Source organism: Caretta caretta, chromosome 10 (genome assembly GCF_965140235.1).
Source record: "Caretta caretta isolate rCarCar2 chromosome 10, rCarCar1.hap1, whole genome shotgun sequence".
Classification (NCBI taxonomy): Eukaryota; Metazoa; Chordata; order Testudines; family Cheloniidae; genus Caretta; species Caretta caretta.
In genome coordinates, this window is record NC_134215.1 from 55,196,600 (window position 1) to 55,215,259 (window position 18,660).

At 40.2% G+C, this 18,660-nt stretch overlaps 1 protein-coding gene across 2 annotated transcripts in view; it reads left to right on the forward strand.

The window, feature by feature from the left end:
* Positions 1-18,660, forward strand: part of MTMR10 (myotubularin related protein 10) — a 69,454-nt gene that overhangs the window by 33,845 nt on the left and 16,949 nt on the right. For both annotated transcript variants that reach the window (XM_048868237.2, XM_048868238.2), the window contains exons 4-6: positions 341-413; positions 2,434-2,576; positions 16,835-16,925. In XM_048868237.2, coding sequence (XP_048724194.1) covers positions 341-413; positions 2,434-2,576; positions 16,835-16,925 — 307 coding nt within the window. The remainder of the gene's footprint in view (positions 1-340; positions 414-2,433; positions 2,577-16,834; positions 16,926-18,660) is intronic.

An 18,660-nucleotide genomic window follows, 5' to 3' on the forward strand; every position in this document is an offset into this window, starting at 1 on the left:
TAGCTGCTCTGAGGAGCAATCCTCCACACTTAATCTATTTTGTTACATCTGGTGTTATAAAAAGGAAGCTTTGACTTTGCTCATGGAAGGTGACATGCATTTTTCTTTTCATAGTTGCAGTAATGGTTTTTCATCTTAAATTGCAGTCAGTTTGATGCTGAAATGATTCATGACTAGGCTAGAAAACTCCAAGTAAATATTGTCTGTTTAACTTTTTTTATATAGAATCCACATTGTTTTTATTTGAGAAATATCTGTCAGTGTTTTCTCTAAATTGTGTTGTAAAAACAATACTGCTGTAAAGCTCCTGTTATTTATCATGAGTTTGTCTCTGTTCCAGAAATTCCATTATAAAAACCTCCTCCTTGGTGAACATGATGTGCCGCTAACATGCATTGAACAAGTTGTCACAGGTATGGAAAAGTCATTTAAGTATGGTGAAAAGCTTAAAAGATGAGTTGTATGTTACAGTTAAAATTATTAGCTGCTTTCTATATTAAGGCACAATCGTGCACAGGTAAGGTTGAATTTCATTAGTCTTTCTATGAAGTTACAAATTAATTTAAATTTAGGTACAAGTCAGAAAAGCAATCTAAAGACTGGATAAAATTCAAATGAGAAATTTTGCAAGACTTGCATTAAATTTGGTTTCCATGTGCTTTTTAAAGTATGTGAGATTACAATTCTGAATTCATAATTGTTCAAGAAACAGTGCCTTTTTAATAACTGTTGGTTTTCCATTTAATTTATAACTGTTTTGCATATAATTGAACATCTCTTCTACCTTAAGATTTTAAATTGAAAAAAGATAACCAATGATTATCAGAATTACAATTATTTATAGATGGTACTCCCACCACCAAGCCAATTGGGCCATACACAACAAAATACATTATATTGCAGTTCTGATTTTAAGGTGATCTTGTTTCTCTAACTTTATAGTGGCTTTTAAACAGGACATTAATCAGCATCCTGCAGGTGAATTTCTGTCTTCTGCCAGAAACTATGGCCCAAGTGTGTTTTATTTCTTATTTTGAAGATATAAATTTTTAAAGCAGATTAAGTGGAATCTATTAGTTAAGTTTAAAATTAGAGAGAAACTTTTATCCAGTTTTGGAGGACCAGCTTTTGGACCTGCATAAGCTCCCATAGTATTTATTAAGATTGTCAAAATTACAGGATGAGGAGCATTATACTGATACTCCTATCTCATTGGACCTTGCCTGATGTCTCTTTCTGTAATGGTCCCCTCTCTCCACTGGGTAAGATAGAATTTTGATAAACCAACACCTCCATAACAAAGCTCCTGATGAGGATATTCTCTCTGCAGACGTTTATAAAGACTGTATCGTTTGGTGGGCCTTGGTATTAGCAATTAATATAAATATTATATTTATAATATTAATTGGTATTATTCATATAAATAATAGAGGATATTTTCTTGCAGGTTGGTTCACTGGTGTTATTTTTTCACTATATAGAAAAGGTGACAGAAATTATCCTGGGAATTACTGAGCAATTAATCTCTCCGATGGTTTTAAAAATCTATCCCAGATATTGGAGATTAGTGGATTGCATGGAGAGTTGTAATCTGTTTGCATGGGAGCAAGCCACTTTCAGGAATGGCTGCTCCATGATTGATTGTTTTGCTGTTACTCATTTGTCCCAAGGAAGTAAAATAATAGGTGGTCTCGGTCAATTTGAAGTTGGCTTTTGATTCCATTAACAGAGGTCATCTCTGGGAGAAATTTGCAAGGGTTGGCATAGATTCCTAATCCTCCATAGCCTAACAGTGGATAGTATTAGGATGGAGTGAAGAGGTGAGCTACTTGACCCTATTTCTATCCCGAGGGGCATCCGCAGAGTTGTGTTGTCCACTTTCCTTTTTAACTGAATTAAGTTGTGGTGGGTTTAGAAGGGGTGCAGTATTTCCCTTCCAAAATTTTGGACAGATTAGTATCAGTGTGTTTACACAGAAGTCAGGGTTTTATTAGTGAAATGCCTTAAAAAGTGACATACTGAGCAAGCAGGTTTTAATAGGCAGAGATCAAATTGTATATCATCCTAGTAATGATGCTTCATTAGTCAATCATTAAGAAATGACCTTGTTAGGAGAGAACTCATGCTGAACAACATGGGAGGCAAGATGGGTTGCTAAGAGGTGCTGTATGTGAAATCCCTTGTTCGTGGAATATAATTATCCATCACCAATGGTCATTTGGTGATAGGGGAAATGAGGACAACAGCTATAAGTCAGTTTTGTTTGGAGAGCTAGACATTTGATCATAATGTGACTCACAAGGAGCTGCATCTGTTCTACTCAAACAATATTAGTTTTTACAGTCTTACTGGTGTCATCTGAATGTAACAGTATTTTTCTTTAAGTGTATACTCTATACTTGATCTTTAACAATGTTTGTTTTTTTGTTTTAGTTAATGACACAAAGAGGAAACAGAAGGTCCTTGGTCCCAACCAGAAACTTAAATTTAATCCAACAGAATTAATTATTTATTGCAAAGATTTCCGTATTGTCAGATTTCGCTTTGATGAAGCGGGTCCTGAAAGTGCAAAAAAGGTATTAAAAACATGCAGTTTTTCCTTAAAATTCCTTATTGTGTTGGAGTTCCTGCAGTGCCATCTCTGGTATTATGCAATTTCTCATGTTTTTTTAAGCTCTTGATAGAGATTAAAGAAGACTAATTCAGTCTCACCAATTAAAAACTACCATTTAGTCTTTCTAAAATGCAGGTTTATATCTATAATAGTGTTTTTAAGATAATTTGGTTACAGAAAATCATCTCAGGATGAAATGTGAATCTTTTCTAGTACAGATGAGGTAAATATGCCTAAACATTGATGTAACAGAAGATGTTATATAGTGTATTTTCACTAATACATCAAGAAAATACATATGTAGATATTTGAATGGTTCTAGATTAAAGGAGCTAGTGTCTTGTGACAGAGCTCTGTCCTTGCCTCCATGAGTCCCACGTTTCCTGGCGGATTTCGCTAGCCTCAGAGGCTCACTGTGACCCTCCACATAACCCTTCTCTCTCTAGAGACAAGGGCTACAGTCTGAGCCATTTTCATCATAAGCCAGCGAGGGACGTGAGAAGTTATCCTTCCTTACACCATCTCTATTGTCTTCCAGTCTCAGTGATTAATCAGGAGGCAAAGGGCGGGGGGAGCCCAGGCCCACCCTCTACTTCAGGCTCCAGCCCAGGGACCCTAATAGTATCAGCTATGTTAGCTGATCTTTTAGAAATATGACATGTGCAATTCCCTGGGCTACTTCCCCCACAGTAGCCCTCACTTCCTCAAGCTCCACTTCACCCTTACCTCAGGGCCTCCTTCCTTGTGCCTGATATGGTGTGTACTACTCAGTCTCTCCACCAGCACAACTTCCTTCTACAGCTCCTGACATGCACCCCTACCTGACTGACTGGGAGGCTTTTAACTAGTTTCAGCCAGCCCCTGATTGGCTTCAGGTGTCCCAATCAACCTAGCCTTCTCCCTGCCTTCTGGAAAGTTCTTAATTGGCCCCAGGTGTCTTAATTGACCTGGTGCAGCTGCCATTTCACTTATCCTGATACCAGGGATTTGTTTAGCCTGGAGCTAATATATCTATCTCCCACTACTTTTCCATAGCCATCTGGCCTTGCCCCGTCACATGTCTGAAGTATGTTCACTTGAGGTGCAGTACAGGAAGTACTTTATTTTCCCAGTATACACCAACTTTGTTCTGGAAAACCCTCAGTGGAGGGTGAGTAGTTTAGTCTCCATTCCCATTCATTCTTTCTACTGAAGCTGTCATCAAGTGTGCTAATTATAATAGTGATGTGCTTTGATGTGGATACCTGTTCCCTAGAAAATGGAACTCCTTTAAATATGCAAACAACTTTTGGATATTAATTGTTTTTGCCATTGTGAGAGGTCAGATTCAGACCCGTGACCCAAAGGTGAAAGGCCAATTACCAGTCTCCTGCATCATCAAAACTTAAAGCCTAGTTTTTAGGCCTCACCTAGATGTGTATTTATACATCTGCTTTATATGTTCCTTTCCAGATGTGAACTCAAAAATCTCCTATTGTGCGTGCACATAGCTAAATGTGTATGTTGTTAGTCATGTGCATGCGCAAACTGGAAATTTGTGCAAATGTTTTCTAGTGTGCACTTGCATTGTGTGCTTACTGTTGTGTAATTTCTACCCCCCTTGTAATACTCTTTCAGTGCATTAGTGAAATCAAATCTGTTCTACTTTAAAAACTGACTGCAGACTTAGGGAGCCAGTATTTTAAAGGTTGGTTTAAAACTTCCAAGGCTGCAGTCAAATGATATATTTGAGCTACATATCCCGCTGTAGAGATTGTTTTACAGCTGAAAATGGAAAATGTTAGGTACTTCCAAGTATGTACTGGAAATTTGAAACCTAAAGTTACCGAAAGGTTAGAATGCTGAAATTTAAATATACCTCCTGGAATCTGGACAAGTATTTTCTGGCAAATGCTTGGTGTTCCAAATTTGTCAAAAATTCCAAGTGAATGTTTGGAGTTCAGTAAAGCCTGAACAACAAGACCATTCATTGGCACTTCCTGATATATTGGTGCTGGGCTTTTTAAATTCTGGGAAGACTGATGTAGAAAAGGAGTCTGATTCCTTCGGGGGGGAATGTAAAAACTATAAAATCCTAGATCCAAAACAGATTAGATAGTTTATTAGCTGCATTCCTATTTTCAGTGTTTAAATAAAAGGGAATTTCCTGACCTGCAAACTGGTTTGTACTCATCAAACAAGCAACCTAGACTGTTGACATTTCCTTCCAATACTGATGATGTAGACTTTCCTTCCTCTCCCATTGAATTCTTTTCTGGCTCTCTGCACCTTTCTTTTTTAACCAGGAAAATTAAATGTAACTTGTACAAGCAGGATATTCTATCTGGCATCACCACTTTTATATGCCTAGTTAGTTGGCACTAACAAAATAAACAGTTACTGAAAATCTTAACTTTTTAATTATGTGAATGCTGAGCTCCTACATAATTTTGAAGACCAAAATACATTTAGAAGCACCTTTGCCTCACTGGACGGCAAAATGACAAAAAAATCAACTTTCTGGCTAATGCAGAATGATGAGAACACTTTACATATGTAACTGAAGTTTTGGTCCAGTCAGGATTTTGTTTAATTAGATTATTTTAGGATGTAGCATAATCAGAGAAGAAGGAACCTATGATATCTTGGATCAAATGCTTCTGTCTCCAGGTGTTTAGCTTACATCTTTCAGATCTGTGTTGTGGCATGCTTTTTTGTCTGGCCTCTGCTTCTTTTTTTCAGCAGTGTAAGACATTATTTTGTCTATTGGTGAATCTTTGTGAGGGTGGCCTAGCCAGCCTTTTTACACCTACGATTTTGAGTACTCCTTTAATATTACTTGTGCACTGTCCATGCAACGTTAATTGTGGATACAAAATTATGTCTACAATTCTGCCTACAATTTGTGGGTGCAAAGAGGGCCACATCTTTAAAAATCAGGGCCTTGTTGAATTCTATTGGGAAAAAGAATAGAATTTTCTTTGGCTCAAAGGTGGCATAGTGTATTTTACACTACATAAAGTTCTAGAGAAATCCCAATTTTTCCCCTGGGAAAAATCAAAATATGTATGTGTCTGCTATATCATTTTTTGCCTAATTAATTTGTGTGCCGCTTCTTGTGCTAGGTTATGAACTATTCATGAAAACTATGAGCTGCATGGAATTGTGTATTTATAAATTCTTCCAAGGGCTTGTTGATTGGACAGCTTAATTTAAAGGATGCCTGTTTCCAATATTGGGTAATGAGACCGTAAAGCTCAGCAGTTGTGTCATGAACTGTGAATTGGCCAGACTAATTCAACTGAAGACAAATGTGAGAGATTTATAACAGAAAAAGGTCGTCCCAGATAACATTTTTTTCCCTCTCTTGACAGTTTAAAATAATTGGGAAAAAAAGTCAAATAGTAGAACTGACCCTGACCCATTGTTACAGATTCTGTTTCATTGTCTGAGGCAGCCTCCATTTAAAATCAGAAGCCTACCAATGAAGCAGTTGTAATGACTGAACTTTAATGATTTATAAATCAGATCCCCAACATGACATTTAATTTGGAAAATTTGCATAACTGAACTTGGCTGTGCAAGTCAGAGCAGAGGAATTCCCCTTGGGCTCCCAGAGTGAGCATGATCTGAGCATGATCCCCTTAGGACAGTGTTCCTCTGTGTTATGAATGAAGTCACTGTTGAAGCAAAACAAAGACACTTACCTTTTCACTTTGTCTGTAGAAGACTTTGAGATATCTAAACACAGTAAACATCAAAGAACGTATTCACTGCTGGAAACTAGGCCAACTTAAGTGTTGTACTCTGCAAACTGAGACTGTGACTTACTTTTAAAAGCAGGTATTTAGAAAAACTTGAATAAAATTATTTTAAAAACTAGCTTTGAATTCCTCTTAACCTTTTCACATATTTGATGTCTGGAGGCCTGATACTGTAAAAACCTGTAAAAAAGAGTAATTTGAGTCATGTGAGTGGTCCCTTGAAATTAATTGGACTGTTTCTCTGAGTCAGATTGTGTGTGTCAGTGTTTGAAGGCTTGGGCCCAAAGAATGTGGTCTGTCCCTAAGGAGAGTGAGCTTAGGGGATATTTGCGGGGGAGGAGGAGGAAGAATAGGCTCTAGTAGCAAAGCGATTTGTTAATATTCCAGCAGGTATGAGACATTCAGGAACTAATAGTACTGATCTGTGTCTACAATGGAAAAATAATAAGTTTGTAGCCAATATAGGGAACATATAGTTGATTATTTGACTGTGTCCATAAACAAATATGCTGTGTTAATGATAATGATACAACTTTAAAAGCTCATTTTTTCTGATTTTCCCCACAAACACCCCATACCTAAACTGCTCAGAAAACTTTTACCTGAGGATGCCAGAATGTTTGAAATTTCAGGAGGATTAATTTATTTTGGAGGACACTATTAGGAAGGGGTTTGAAAATCAGGATTATAATAAGAAGCTAGCTTCAGTCTTAACTATGAAACAGCAGCCAATGTACTTCTTAAATGCTCCCTTGCACTCTTAAGTTACATGTCCATTTGAAGGGGCATGATATCCAGAAGAATATAGATACAAGGTTGGGCTAGTGAATCCTGGGGGAAATCTCCAGACCCATCATTATTTTACAATTTGATTCAGCTGTTTTGCCCTCAAATTAAAGCTGAGAAGCCTCCAAAAGAAGAGAAACCAGATGGGTGTGGGAGGAAGGGGAAGTAGGAGTAAGAGGGTTGGGGGAAGGCTTAAGCCAGGAAACTTGAAAAGAGAAGTAATGGCTAGTTTCACAATTTAATGAAAAGCAAGAATTTTAATTTAATTTCAGTTACGATTAAATGTGGTAATAATTAAAAAGGACTGCTATCTCGCCATTATAGCAGCTGGCTATATAAACTACAATTTAAAATGTTTGATATTGTACCGATTGCACAGGTTTAACTATAATATATCACTTAATTTTAATTCGTAAGTATTTGGTGCAACAATATTGAACGGTTATTAAATGATACTATGGACCAGTTTCAGAACTGTCAAATAAGACTGACCAGGGATGCGTCATTCTGGGATATTATCACTTTGGTGGCTGCAAGATTTTGCCTTTGGTATGTTGCCTGACAGTGCATGTGGGACTTGGCAGTACAAAAGCGTGGCGCATGCCCTGCAGTGTCCTACTGCCTAAATATATCTGCAATTTCTTGGTCTTTCCAGTCTCCAACACCCACATCTCCATTCCTCTGAGAAGCTTTTTTAAAATGTGTGAGGTGTATGAGATCTGTATTATATACACAGGTTTCAGAGTAGCAACCGTGTTAGTCTGTATTCGCAGAAAGAAAAGGAGTACTTGTGGCACCTTAGAGACTAACCAGTTTATTTGAGCATAAGCTTTCGTGAGCTACGTACTCCTTTTCTTTCATTATATACACAGACACATAATTATACAGGGAAAAGGAGAAAAAGTAATCCAGGCCAAATCCTTATTCCTGTCCAATCAAAACCAGCTCTTCCCCCACAAGTCATAAATATTTTTAGGGGTAGCAGGGGAGGGGAGATGAGACACTTCTTTTTTGTTTTTAGTTGTCACCTTTTGTACACAGTGACAGTATTGCAGAGACCCAACATTTCTTAACCTCTCAGGCCCCAGCATTATCCTGTCTTTCAGTTCTTTATTTTTCATTTGAAATGCCTTTAAACAGCTTTTTTTTTTACTGCCTCAGTTTTATCCTCTGCTGCTTGTTATAGCTTCTCCTGATTATTCCTGGGGGCATTCTGTGCCAAAAAATAAAAATTCTGTGACAAAATAAAAATTCTACACATAATATACTAAAATTCTGCAAATTTTATTTGTCAAAATAACACTACATAATCACGCCAGTTTCAATTATTTTGGTAGTTTATTTCAAAATACCTGTCAGCAAGTATGTCTGTAACAATACAGACACTCTCAAAAATTCCCCCAGGAGTAGAGTTAAAGAAACCCCTATGACAACCAACTTCCTGTTTCTCTGCCCCCTTCCCCTACCGGACTGCAGCCGGAAGCCAGGCACTCACAACCCCTCCCACCCAAAGCCCAGCTCTAGGCCTCCCTGGCCCAGATTCCCACACCCCCTCCCCTGCCAGAGCCCAGCCATGGGGCCCCCGCCCGCCCAGACACTCACGCCCTACAGCCCCAGGGATCCAGAAGGAGAAACAGCCTGATGCTCAGTCCCAGGCTTGCACAGAGTTTCCTGTGCACCGCCCTCTCCTTCCCTCAGGGCATGCTGGGAACGGCAGCTGTCAGAAACTATCTAGCTCCCTCCCACTCCCCCCAGCAGTGTCTTCTATGTGTGAGTTGGGCTCCGCCGGGTCCAGCAACCACTAGTGGTGGTCAGCAGCACCGCAGGCCATTTCTGTGGGGGAAAGGAAATTCTGCGTGCACAACATTCATTTCTGCAAAATTTTGCATTGCGTGGTGGTGCAGAATTCCCCTAGGAGTACCTGATGTACATCAGACAATCCTAGTCAGTGGGCCTGTATCACTGGCTCACACAAAAGGTGACTGAGCACACTCTAATTGTTTGTTGCACAAATCACGAAATTAGTTATCTGTCAGGTTCAGGAATACAAAAGGTATGATCTTTGTTGGGATCTCCAAGGCATGTATGTCTTTAGAGTCTTTGGAGACATGGGCTCCTGGAGTGATTTCTCAAAATGAAACTCAGTTAAGTAAATTAAAAAAAAATAAAATCTCTATTTTAGTGTTTCTCTTAGGGCCTAGTAGAAAATACTGTGCAATTCAATAATGTAACATGCTTGCATAAACAAAGATTCTGAAATGAGAAAAAATCGCAACTTAATCTTCAGTGTGGAGAAATAGTTATACTCTTACCTATTATCTACACTATCTGTATTGTTACACACAAATCAAATAGCTGCTGCATTTAATTGGCTTTTATGGGTATATCTACAGTGCAATAAAACAGATGTAACTGTGTCTGCTGACTGGGGCTCAAGCTGCAGGGCTATAAAATTGCAGTGTAGACATCTCCTCGTAGGGTCCAAGAGCCCACGTTCCAGCCCAAGCCCACTATTTGCACTGCAGTTTTATAGCCCTGAGCCCCAGGAACCCATGTGGGTGTCTTATTGCAGTGTAGACATATCCTATGAATTACTACAAAGTGGTAGAAAACTTTCTTAGCATTTGAAATTGGACTGAGCATGGCATAAGAGCTGTGGACAGTTGCCTGAGGCTACAACACTAAGAGCTAGGGGTGTGATTCCCAGTCACGTAGACACACATGTGTTAGCTCTCATCTGAACTAGCACACTAAAAATAGTAGCACAGCTGCAGTAGCATGGGCAGTGACAACACTGTGCTAGCCATCCTGAGTTCAAATCCGTCCCAACCCCTGGATGAGCTCATTGCTTCTAGAACTTGCTGTCATTGTCAGTGCTACCTCGGCTACCTTGTTATTGTTACCGTGCTAGCTCACATGAGAGCTAACACGAGTACATCTACGTGAGCTGGAATCACACCCCTAGCTGTTAGTGTAGATGTAGCCTGTGTGTTGGGTGGGGGTCTAGAGGGTTATTTTTTCATTGTGCCAAAAGAGGATTTGCAAATATGGAGTATGAATAAACTATATTATGGAACTTGATTCAGTCCTTGTTACATGTGGTGAGGAGGGTTGCAGTCAGGGGTGAAAGTAACTTAAAAGGACTTACCATACTCCGGAGTCCTGAGCAGGGGGCGTGGCCTCAACTGGAAGAGGCGGGGCCAGGCCCTTTAAATCAAGATTTAAAGGCCCCAGGGCTGCGGCTGGGAGCCCTGGGGCCTTTTAAGCACCAGCCTGGGGAAGCCGGTCTGGTCCAGCACTGTGTACTGGCTCTTGCCAGTACGCCGGACTGGACCGGACCGGCTTACTTTCACCTGTGATTGCAGTGCAAACATCACCTGTGTTTCCAAGATGTGGAATTGGAGGGAGGGTTGCAGTGCAAACATCACCTGCGTTTCCAAGACGTGGAATTGCTCTTGGGGCACTGCTGGTACAGGGAGATGTAATTTGCAACAGTGACCACTGATAGGGGTAATTAAGTCCATTATTTTTACTTTTTAATTAACAATATCTCCTGTAAGTGAAAACTGTTCTCCTGTTTTTTAAATGATGGTTCTGAATATCTTTGGTTTTGCACAATTGCAGTTGGGAAAAATGCTGAACGTTTATCAGTTTGGTACAAGAACACTTCCTGTAAAACATGTTTGTCTTCAGTTTGAGCTTTCAGCTTCTGACTGCATTCTGCTGAGGACTATGGAATTTGCTTGTCTTTAAAGTCCCAGGCAATAAAGCTACTATATGGATAGAACACAAATAGGGCTTTAGTTCTTGTTAGCAAATAAATTGTTGTTTGATAGGCTGTGTTAATTTCACTGGTCTAAAATTCCAAGTGAAGATTGTAGCAGAACAAAATGTTAGCATTTATCTGGAAGAAAGAGAGGCCATGACTCTACACTATGATCAGCACAGGTGGACTACTGCGTCTGGGAGATACTTTATTCACTTCATTGGAGGGACTCTATTGATGCAACAGTCGGCCTGTTCAGATCACAATGCAGAATCAGGGCCTGAATTGGCAGTTACTATCTTATGTGTTCCAGTTGTTTGCTTCATGGTATATGAAAACCTAATTAAATCTTATCCAATTTTAATAAATATTTCAGTTTTCTTAGGTTTTGCGTGTGTTCCAGAGGGAAATTAAAAGTGATTTTTAAAGATTGTTTACATATGTGTTCATAGTGATTTGGGATCTTAAATAATTGCTTTTGTTTTCAACTCAAAAATTACAAGAACATTTGTTCATATGTTAAAACCGAACAAGACAAAGCACTAGAAAAAATGCAGTACATAGCCTTACAGAGAGCTGCACCATGTATGTGACCTAAATCATTTCCTACTCTTTCTGTGATTCTGTGTTGAAATGAAGATTTTGAAAAGGTGCCCCTCTTCCACTTATTTCTCAGGTTCAAAGTCTAGTATTTCCCTGTCGCAGTGAAGGTCACTGCCACCTAAAATAATGCTGGAAGGCGCTGTTTCAGGTAGTTGTGATGATATCACAAAATCCTGAACTCAAGACTTGTCAGGCAAATGGAGAAGGAGCCAGGTTTCAAATATTTGATTTTAAAATTAGCTCTTTTCAATTTTCTGATTTGAAATTATATCCTTTTCTTTGCTTGCAATTCAACTCTCCAATCTTGATCAAACTACTACACCTAGGGGGCTTTGACTCTCCTCCCAGAAATGTGTATTAGGAGTAACTCCACTGAGTTCAGTGGAGTTACACAAGTGTAAAACTGATTAATAAATTAGAGAATTAAGCCCAGCATCTGTACATTTGCAGACCTCTGTTCTTGTTTTAGTGCAATAGATTGATTAAAGTGATCCTTTTAATAGACAAAAGAAGGTGCTCATTATGTTACAGAAATTACATAGCTGGAAATAGCAACAGTATAAGAAGCTTTTTCTGAAGTATAGAAGTCTGATAGTAAAATGAATACTTACTTTGCCAGTCATGTTGATTTTCAGCTAAGATTTGTATGATAAAACATAAAGTATATCGAGATTTCACATGCATGACTTCTAGCAATTCAAATGGAGTTATCCATTTTTTGTGAGGGCTAATGGCCCTTTCCTACCCTTGGAACCCTGTGAAATAGCTGAAATAGTTTTCTAAATGGTTTCAGAGTAACAGCCGTGTTAGTCTGTATTCGCAAAAAGAAAATTTGTGGCACCTTAGAGACTAACCAATTTATTTGAGCATAAGCTTTCGTGAGCTACAGCTCACTTCATCGGATGCATACCGTGGAAACTGTACTAAATGGAGTATACAATCAGTATTTTCTAAATGGAGTATACAATCAGTATTGTAATGAACCCAGTGTTTCACCTAGAGTTTAAGCACTTTTAAAGAAATGGACCAACCCTCCTCCTCCACCTGTAAAAAAACAAAGAAACAAACAAAAAACCCAAACAAGAATCTGCTTAATTAAGTAAACAGTTTCAAAGCCCCATGCTAAGTAATTTTCCAGTGACTACTTAAACTGGAATGACATCAGACCCAACCTGTTTTGTGCTGTAGTTTCATTGTTGAACTGAAAACAGTAGTATAGGAGAAGAGGTATAGGGAACTGTTCCTTTAAGACTGTATTTGGATTTTTGTGACATTTATAGTGTGCAAAAAATAGTTTGCAGTTAGTATGCAGCCATTAAAAGTTGGTTCTACAAATAGAGAATGTTCTCATCAAAAGTCAAATCAAAATGAAAATATAGCCACTCTTAAGTTCCTTTTATACTTAGGACTAGAAATACTGTAGTAATCCCCATACGGAGTTAAGCCTGAATGTACTCTCTGACTTTTCTGAGGCATCGTGCCATCAGTTGTATTAATCCCTTAATGGCCTGTCACAGCAATCTTGTTTTCATGTGTATAACTATAAGAAAATTTTCCCCATAACAAGTGAAACAAAACATGAGAGAACTTTCTCAATGCCTTGGAAGCAAAGAATGTTTGTTTGTTTGTTTTTAAATAGTGCCCTAAATGTACCTATCTATGCTGTATGGGGGTTAAAATGTAGCAAAATAAAGAGGAATAGGCAACATTTAATGAAGTACAAAAGAGTACCCAATAGGGTGGGGTGTGATTTTTCTGGTGTGATCCCTGCAGTTGTAATTCTGTGTATTTGGGTCACCATCCTGTAATGTAACCCAAACTGAGCAACATGAACTAATAGTCAGACTTATGATCTTCACCCTTAAAATTACATTAACTTGTTGATGTCTCTTTGCTACTGAATAGGACTGCTTAGTGTAAGTCTTAATATAGGTTTAAGACTTTACTCATTATAAAGCCTTTAACAAAATAATTTTTGACAAGTCCAAGTGGCGATACTGTATTTTATGGCATGTTTGGCATATAAAGAGGCACACTGTATATAGCTAGGTTCCATTTCTCATACGTGAGCTTTTGCTTACAATCTTCAAGGCTGAAAATCAGAAATGGTGAGCACCTACAACTTCAGTGTAGTAATATCAGTACAATATTCAGTAATATGAGTGCACCCAGTACCTGTGAAAATCTGGCCCATTGTATTACTTTTCATATGTAATTTGATACAACTTTGAATACACAAATAATTAAAAAGGTATCTCTTTATAAAAAGTACTTTTGCCTCTCAAAATCTAGCTCACTATCTTAATGTTTAGATCAGGGATGGGGAACCTTTTTTCTATCAGGAACCATTAACCCACAGGAAAAATCAGTCTCACGCCACACAGAGCCGGGGGCGGGGGGCGGCGCAGAGACTCGGGGTTTCCCCTAGGCTCTGGGGTGGGGCCAGAAATGAGGGGTTCATGGTGCGGGAGGGGGATTTAGGCTCGGGCAGGGGTTGGGGTGTGGGAGCGGGTGAGGGCTCCAGCTGGGGGTGCGGGCTCTGGGGTGGGACAGGGGATGAGGAGTTTGAGGTGAAGGAGGGGGCTCTGGGATGGGGCCAAGGGGTTTGGAGCACGGGAGGGGGCTCAGGGCAGGGGGTTGGGGTGCAGGCTCTGGGAGGGGGTGTGGGAAGGGGCTCAGGGCTGGGGCAGGTGGTTGGGGTGAGGGTGGAGGTGTGGGGTCTGGGAGGAAGTTGGGGTGTGGGAGGTGGTTCCGACCTGGGGCAGAAGGTTCAGAGTGTGGGCTCTAGCCGGGCGGCGCTTACCTCACGCGGCTTCTGGTCGGCAGCACAGTGGGGCTAAGGCAGGCTCCCTGCCTGCTGTGCCTCTGCGCTGCTCCCAGAAGTGGCTGCATGTCCAGCCCTAGGCGAAAGGGCCAGGCAGCTCTGTGCAGTGCATGCCGCCCATGCTTGTGGGGTGCTGCCCATGCCTGCCGGTGCTGCCCCCACAGCTCCCATTGGCCGTGGTTCCCAGCCAATGGGAGCTGCGGAGCTGGTGCCAGGGGAGGCAGTGGCCATGCATGGAGATTTTCTGATTGCACCTCGGGGCCGCAGGTATAGGCTCGGGGCTTCCAGCCCGTGGCATGGAGGCTTCCCACGGGCTGGATGAAATGAAGCAGCAGGCCGGATGTGGCCCGGGGGCCATAGGTTCCCCACTCCTGGTTTAGTTAGTCCCATTGCATTTGGATGCAGTGCTATTTACTTATTAATAAATGTGCTTAAGAAAAGACAAATAAGATAAAATTTCTCAGTGTACATTCAGTACAAGTGCTGGGCATCCTGCATACACATGCAAAATCAAAGGCATCTTTAAGATGTTCAGTTCATTATCCTGTGGCCAGCAGTAGCAGAGATCCCAGGCAGGAAGATTCTTCAATGCTTTGAATGTCAAGAAGCTCTCTGTAACAGGTCTCAACAGCTCCTTGCAGAGCAAAGTAGTTTTTAATAAATAAATCTCTAGTAAGATTTTAATAACTTTGACAGGTGGAATTTCCTGTACCTAGACTTTTGGAGTAGATTTAATATAGTAAAATGACCTTCACTTTCCTCAGATACTTCCTTTGGAGGTGAAGGAGGCATATTTTAGTAAAACAGCAAATTTTGAGCATTTATTTGGAGGGGAGGAAGAAGGCAAACATAAAGCCTTTAAAATGAGCCCCCGCTTGGAGCATTGGGATATGAAAAGAGCCTTGCTTGGAATTTTATGGGGGCTTTGCTCCATTTCTGAGATTTGGCCCTTACTGTTTCCTTCTGTCCATTCTGGTCAGAAGGGAAACAATTTGTTTTTCTATGGTGAGTACCCAATTTTGCAGATAAAGAATGACAGAGCTTAATTATAATTGAAATTTAGGGCCTGCTCCTGGAATACTTAGGACACTGTTAACTTCACTCATGTGAGAATTCCTCTTGGGTTCATTGGTGCTATTCATGTGCAAACACAAATACTTGTGTTTGCAGGATCAAGCCCTAATTCTGACCTTGTCTTTTGCATAGTGTGCAGCTTTACTGAGTGAGCTTCTGTCTTCTATTGCATTAATTTCTGATCCTGTAGAAACAACTTTTTATGCTGCAGTGATGGGGACATAATTGTTCTATGGTTTTGATGCTCTGAAGCAGTGCCCATCTTAGGATAGGGCAAGTGGCGCAGCCTGGTATACTCTGATCACGGTATCGTTCTTAGCAGAGATGTTGGGACTTGCTGAGTTCACAGGCATTCTTATATGGTAAGCAGGTGTTTCCTTGTCTGACTAAATACCAGTCAGATGCGGCATTTCTAAGGACAAGACCCAAAGTTATCAGGCTGATGTCTGGCTCACATTGCATTTTCAAGACCATTCAGGGAATGGAGAAGACACGACTTACTGATATATCTAACTAATTGTAAATCCTCATGCCTGGTCAAAACAACACAATATTTTGTTTTTTCAGAGGGGTTGAAATTGTAAATTGATGGGAAGCTAGGGGTGCTAGACCCTTTGAAAAATAAGGCAGAAGTAACTGTAGAGGGAGGAGAGCACCCGTATTATAATGGAAATTTGGCCATTCCTTATTCCTAGATAATCCCTTTACTTCTACTCCAAAAGTCTTGAAGCCATCTGTCGTCCCCTGCATCAGTGAATGGGATGTATTTTGCTGCAGGATTGACATAACTCCTGCAGGCCTTAGAGGTAGAAATGGGAGGCAGCTGTTTCAAGAAATAATGTGAGGGTTGGGCTCTAAAATGCAAGACTTCTTGATTTGATTTGATTGTTATAGTAGTGCCTAAGGACCAACCAAGAATGGAGCCCCATTGTGCTCTTTCCTCTGTCTGCTCCCCTCCTGTTTGTACATAGATACCTACACGTCAGCTTAGTAGTTCACATCCCCTGCCTGTATGTTGCTGTCTATATACTGAGAATTTTGGCAGGGACTCCTGTAGCTGGCTGACCTTTCTGCTAAAAATGAAGTCCTATTAAAGCACTAAGAAATTATATTAGTAAAATCAGTCTATAACTTCAAGTCACTCTTTATGTAAGGTCAAAAGTTCACCTATCTTGACTGCTATGACTCTTCTCCAGCAAATATTAGCCAATTTAACCAAATATCAAAATATATCATAAGTCCTTCTCTCAAGTCAAATCTGGCAATATTACATCAGACCATTTTTTAATACAGTCTTTTGTTATACTCTTACAGTGCCATAATTCCTGGTAATAACTCCTTTTTTTATATACAGTTTTGATTCTTACACTAAAGTACTTTTATATTCAATAATGCTGAACACTAAAAACCAAATGATTTCCTAGGTGTGCCTTGCAGTAGCGCATTATTCCCAGCCGACAGATCTCCAGCTCCTCTTTGCATTTGAATATGTTGGGAAAAAATATCATAATCCAGGTAACCATTTAAATATTTTTTTCTATTCTGTAATATGTGCACGTGTTCTAATATTAGAAGGTCTGGCTACTTTTAGCCAAAAGCAATGGCAAGAGTGTTTTGAAGTTTGCTCTGGAATGTCACTTAAATTAGTTAACACTGCACCAGAGCCCCCTACTTTCTGTGTTTAAATTAATCAGTGTGATGGTAATTCATTATCAAAAACAAAACAATCTTATCTTTATCCAAAACAAAACTATCCATACCAGCATGAGTACCATTATTGCTCATTCCATCCTTAAATCCTTCTAGTGTGTGTCTGTATTGATACTCTGGACACCTAGATAATCCCCCTTCAGGCAGGTTTGTTTACCTGCCCTTCTCTTGGGAATAAGTGTCTCTTCTGGTGGTATTGCAGGAGGATTTGTGCAACTTGGGACTCCATACCTCCTTTCCTAGAGGCTTACTAGGTATAACCTCCCACTCAAATCTTCCACCACCCCTGCTGAGTTGGAGCACACCCTCTCTGCTCAAGGCCAGTCTCCAACTGAACCTTGTCAGTTAGGTAAGCTTGGAAAAGATGCCTTTGGAACTTGATTTTTTAGTGTAACACTGCAAGGTCACTGCTTAGTGTTCCCCAGCCAGTACACAGCTAAAAGCTACAAATTCCATCACAGTAAGCCTGCAAATATGGAAAGTGCTGTAGATGTGGTTCAGTAGCACTGAACATTTTATTTACTCTGCCATTTGCATTAGAAATAAATGATCTACCTACTACAGAAACTGAATGAATGTCATGAAATTACGGATCCAAATTTTCAAACATGCTTAAAAGAAGAGTTTGCTCATTTCTGTATGTGCCCGCATAAGCCCAGTGTGCGTACACCAGGAGAGTTTCATATGTTACGGGTGCAAGTTGGAGATACTTGAAAAGGGGCAGTTATATAAAAAGGGACTTAATTAAGGTCCACATCGTTCCTCCAGCTGCATAGTGCCGTAATTAGCAAATTTTTAGAGAAAATCACAGCTGGGAACTGGACAGGGGGAGGCAGATAAACAAAATGCTGAGTCCACCACAATCTCCTTAGAGCCACCTTTACCTCCTCCAGGAAATATCCATGTGCCACATGGGAAAGGAAAAGGCCAGTGGAAGAGCTGCACAAAGTGGGTGAAATAAGCAGTGTGCTAATGTTGCCCCTGTAGCATTTCAGTGAACCAGTGACAGCAGAGGTAGTGGTTTTGCTGCATGGCAGTGGCTTGGAGTAGGGGGACTGAAGAGTATTTCAGAGGGGGAAACCCCACTATATAGTGAGGCATGCTCTGTGGTGGTCATGCCTGGGATTCCCTAGTCCTCTTGTCCCTTTTCCAGCACTGCACTCTACCCACTCTGCTCCCCTACCAGTTCCCAGGGACAATGGAAGCTGCAGTCTTTGTTCATTATTTCTTTCCCTTCTCTTTGCTTTTGCACAGAAGAACATATGGGTCATATTGCATTATGTTTTCTCCTCAGTGCATTTTTACCACATGTATTAAAAATATTAGTATTTCCAACTATGAAAAGACAGTACGAAAATCACACAGTTGAGTGTTTTTTCTCGCCTTCCCCGAAACTACTGGAGTTTTAATCATGAAAGGGGCGGGTGGGTGGGAATTATTGCATGTATATATATTTCCCTGTTCCGAATTCAAGTAAAAGTTGAAGTGCCCCAATTCCCTCCCAATCCTTTTACACCCCTCCCAAAAAAAAATACTGGGA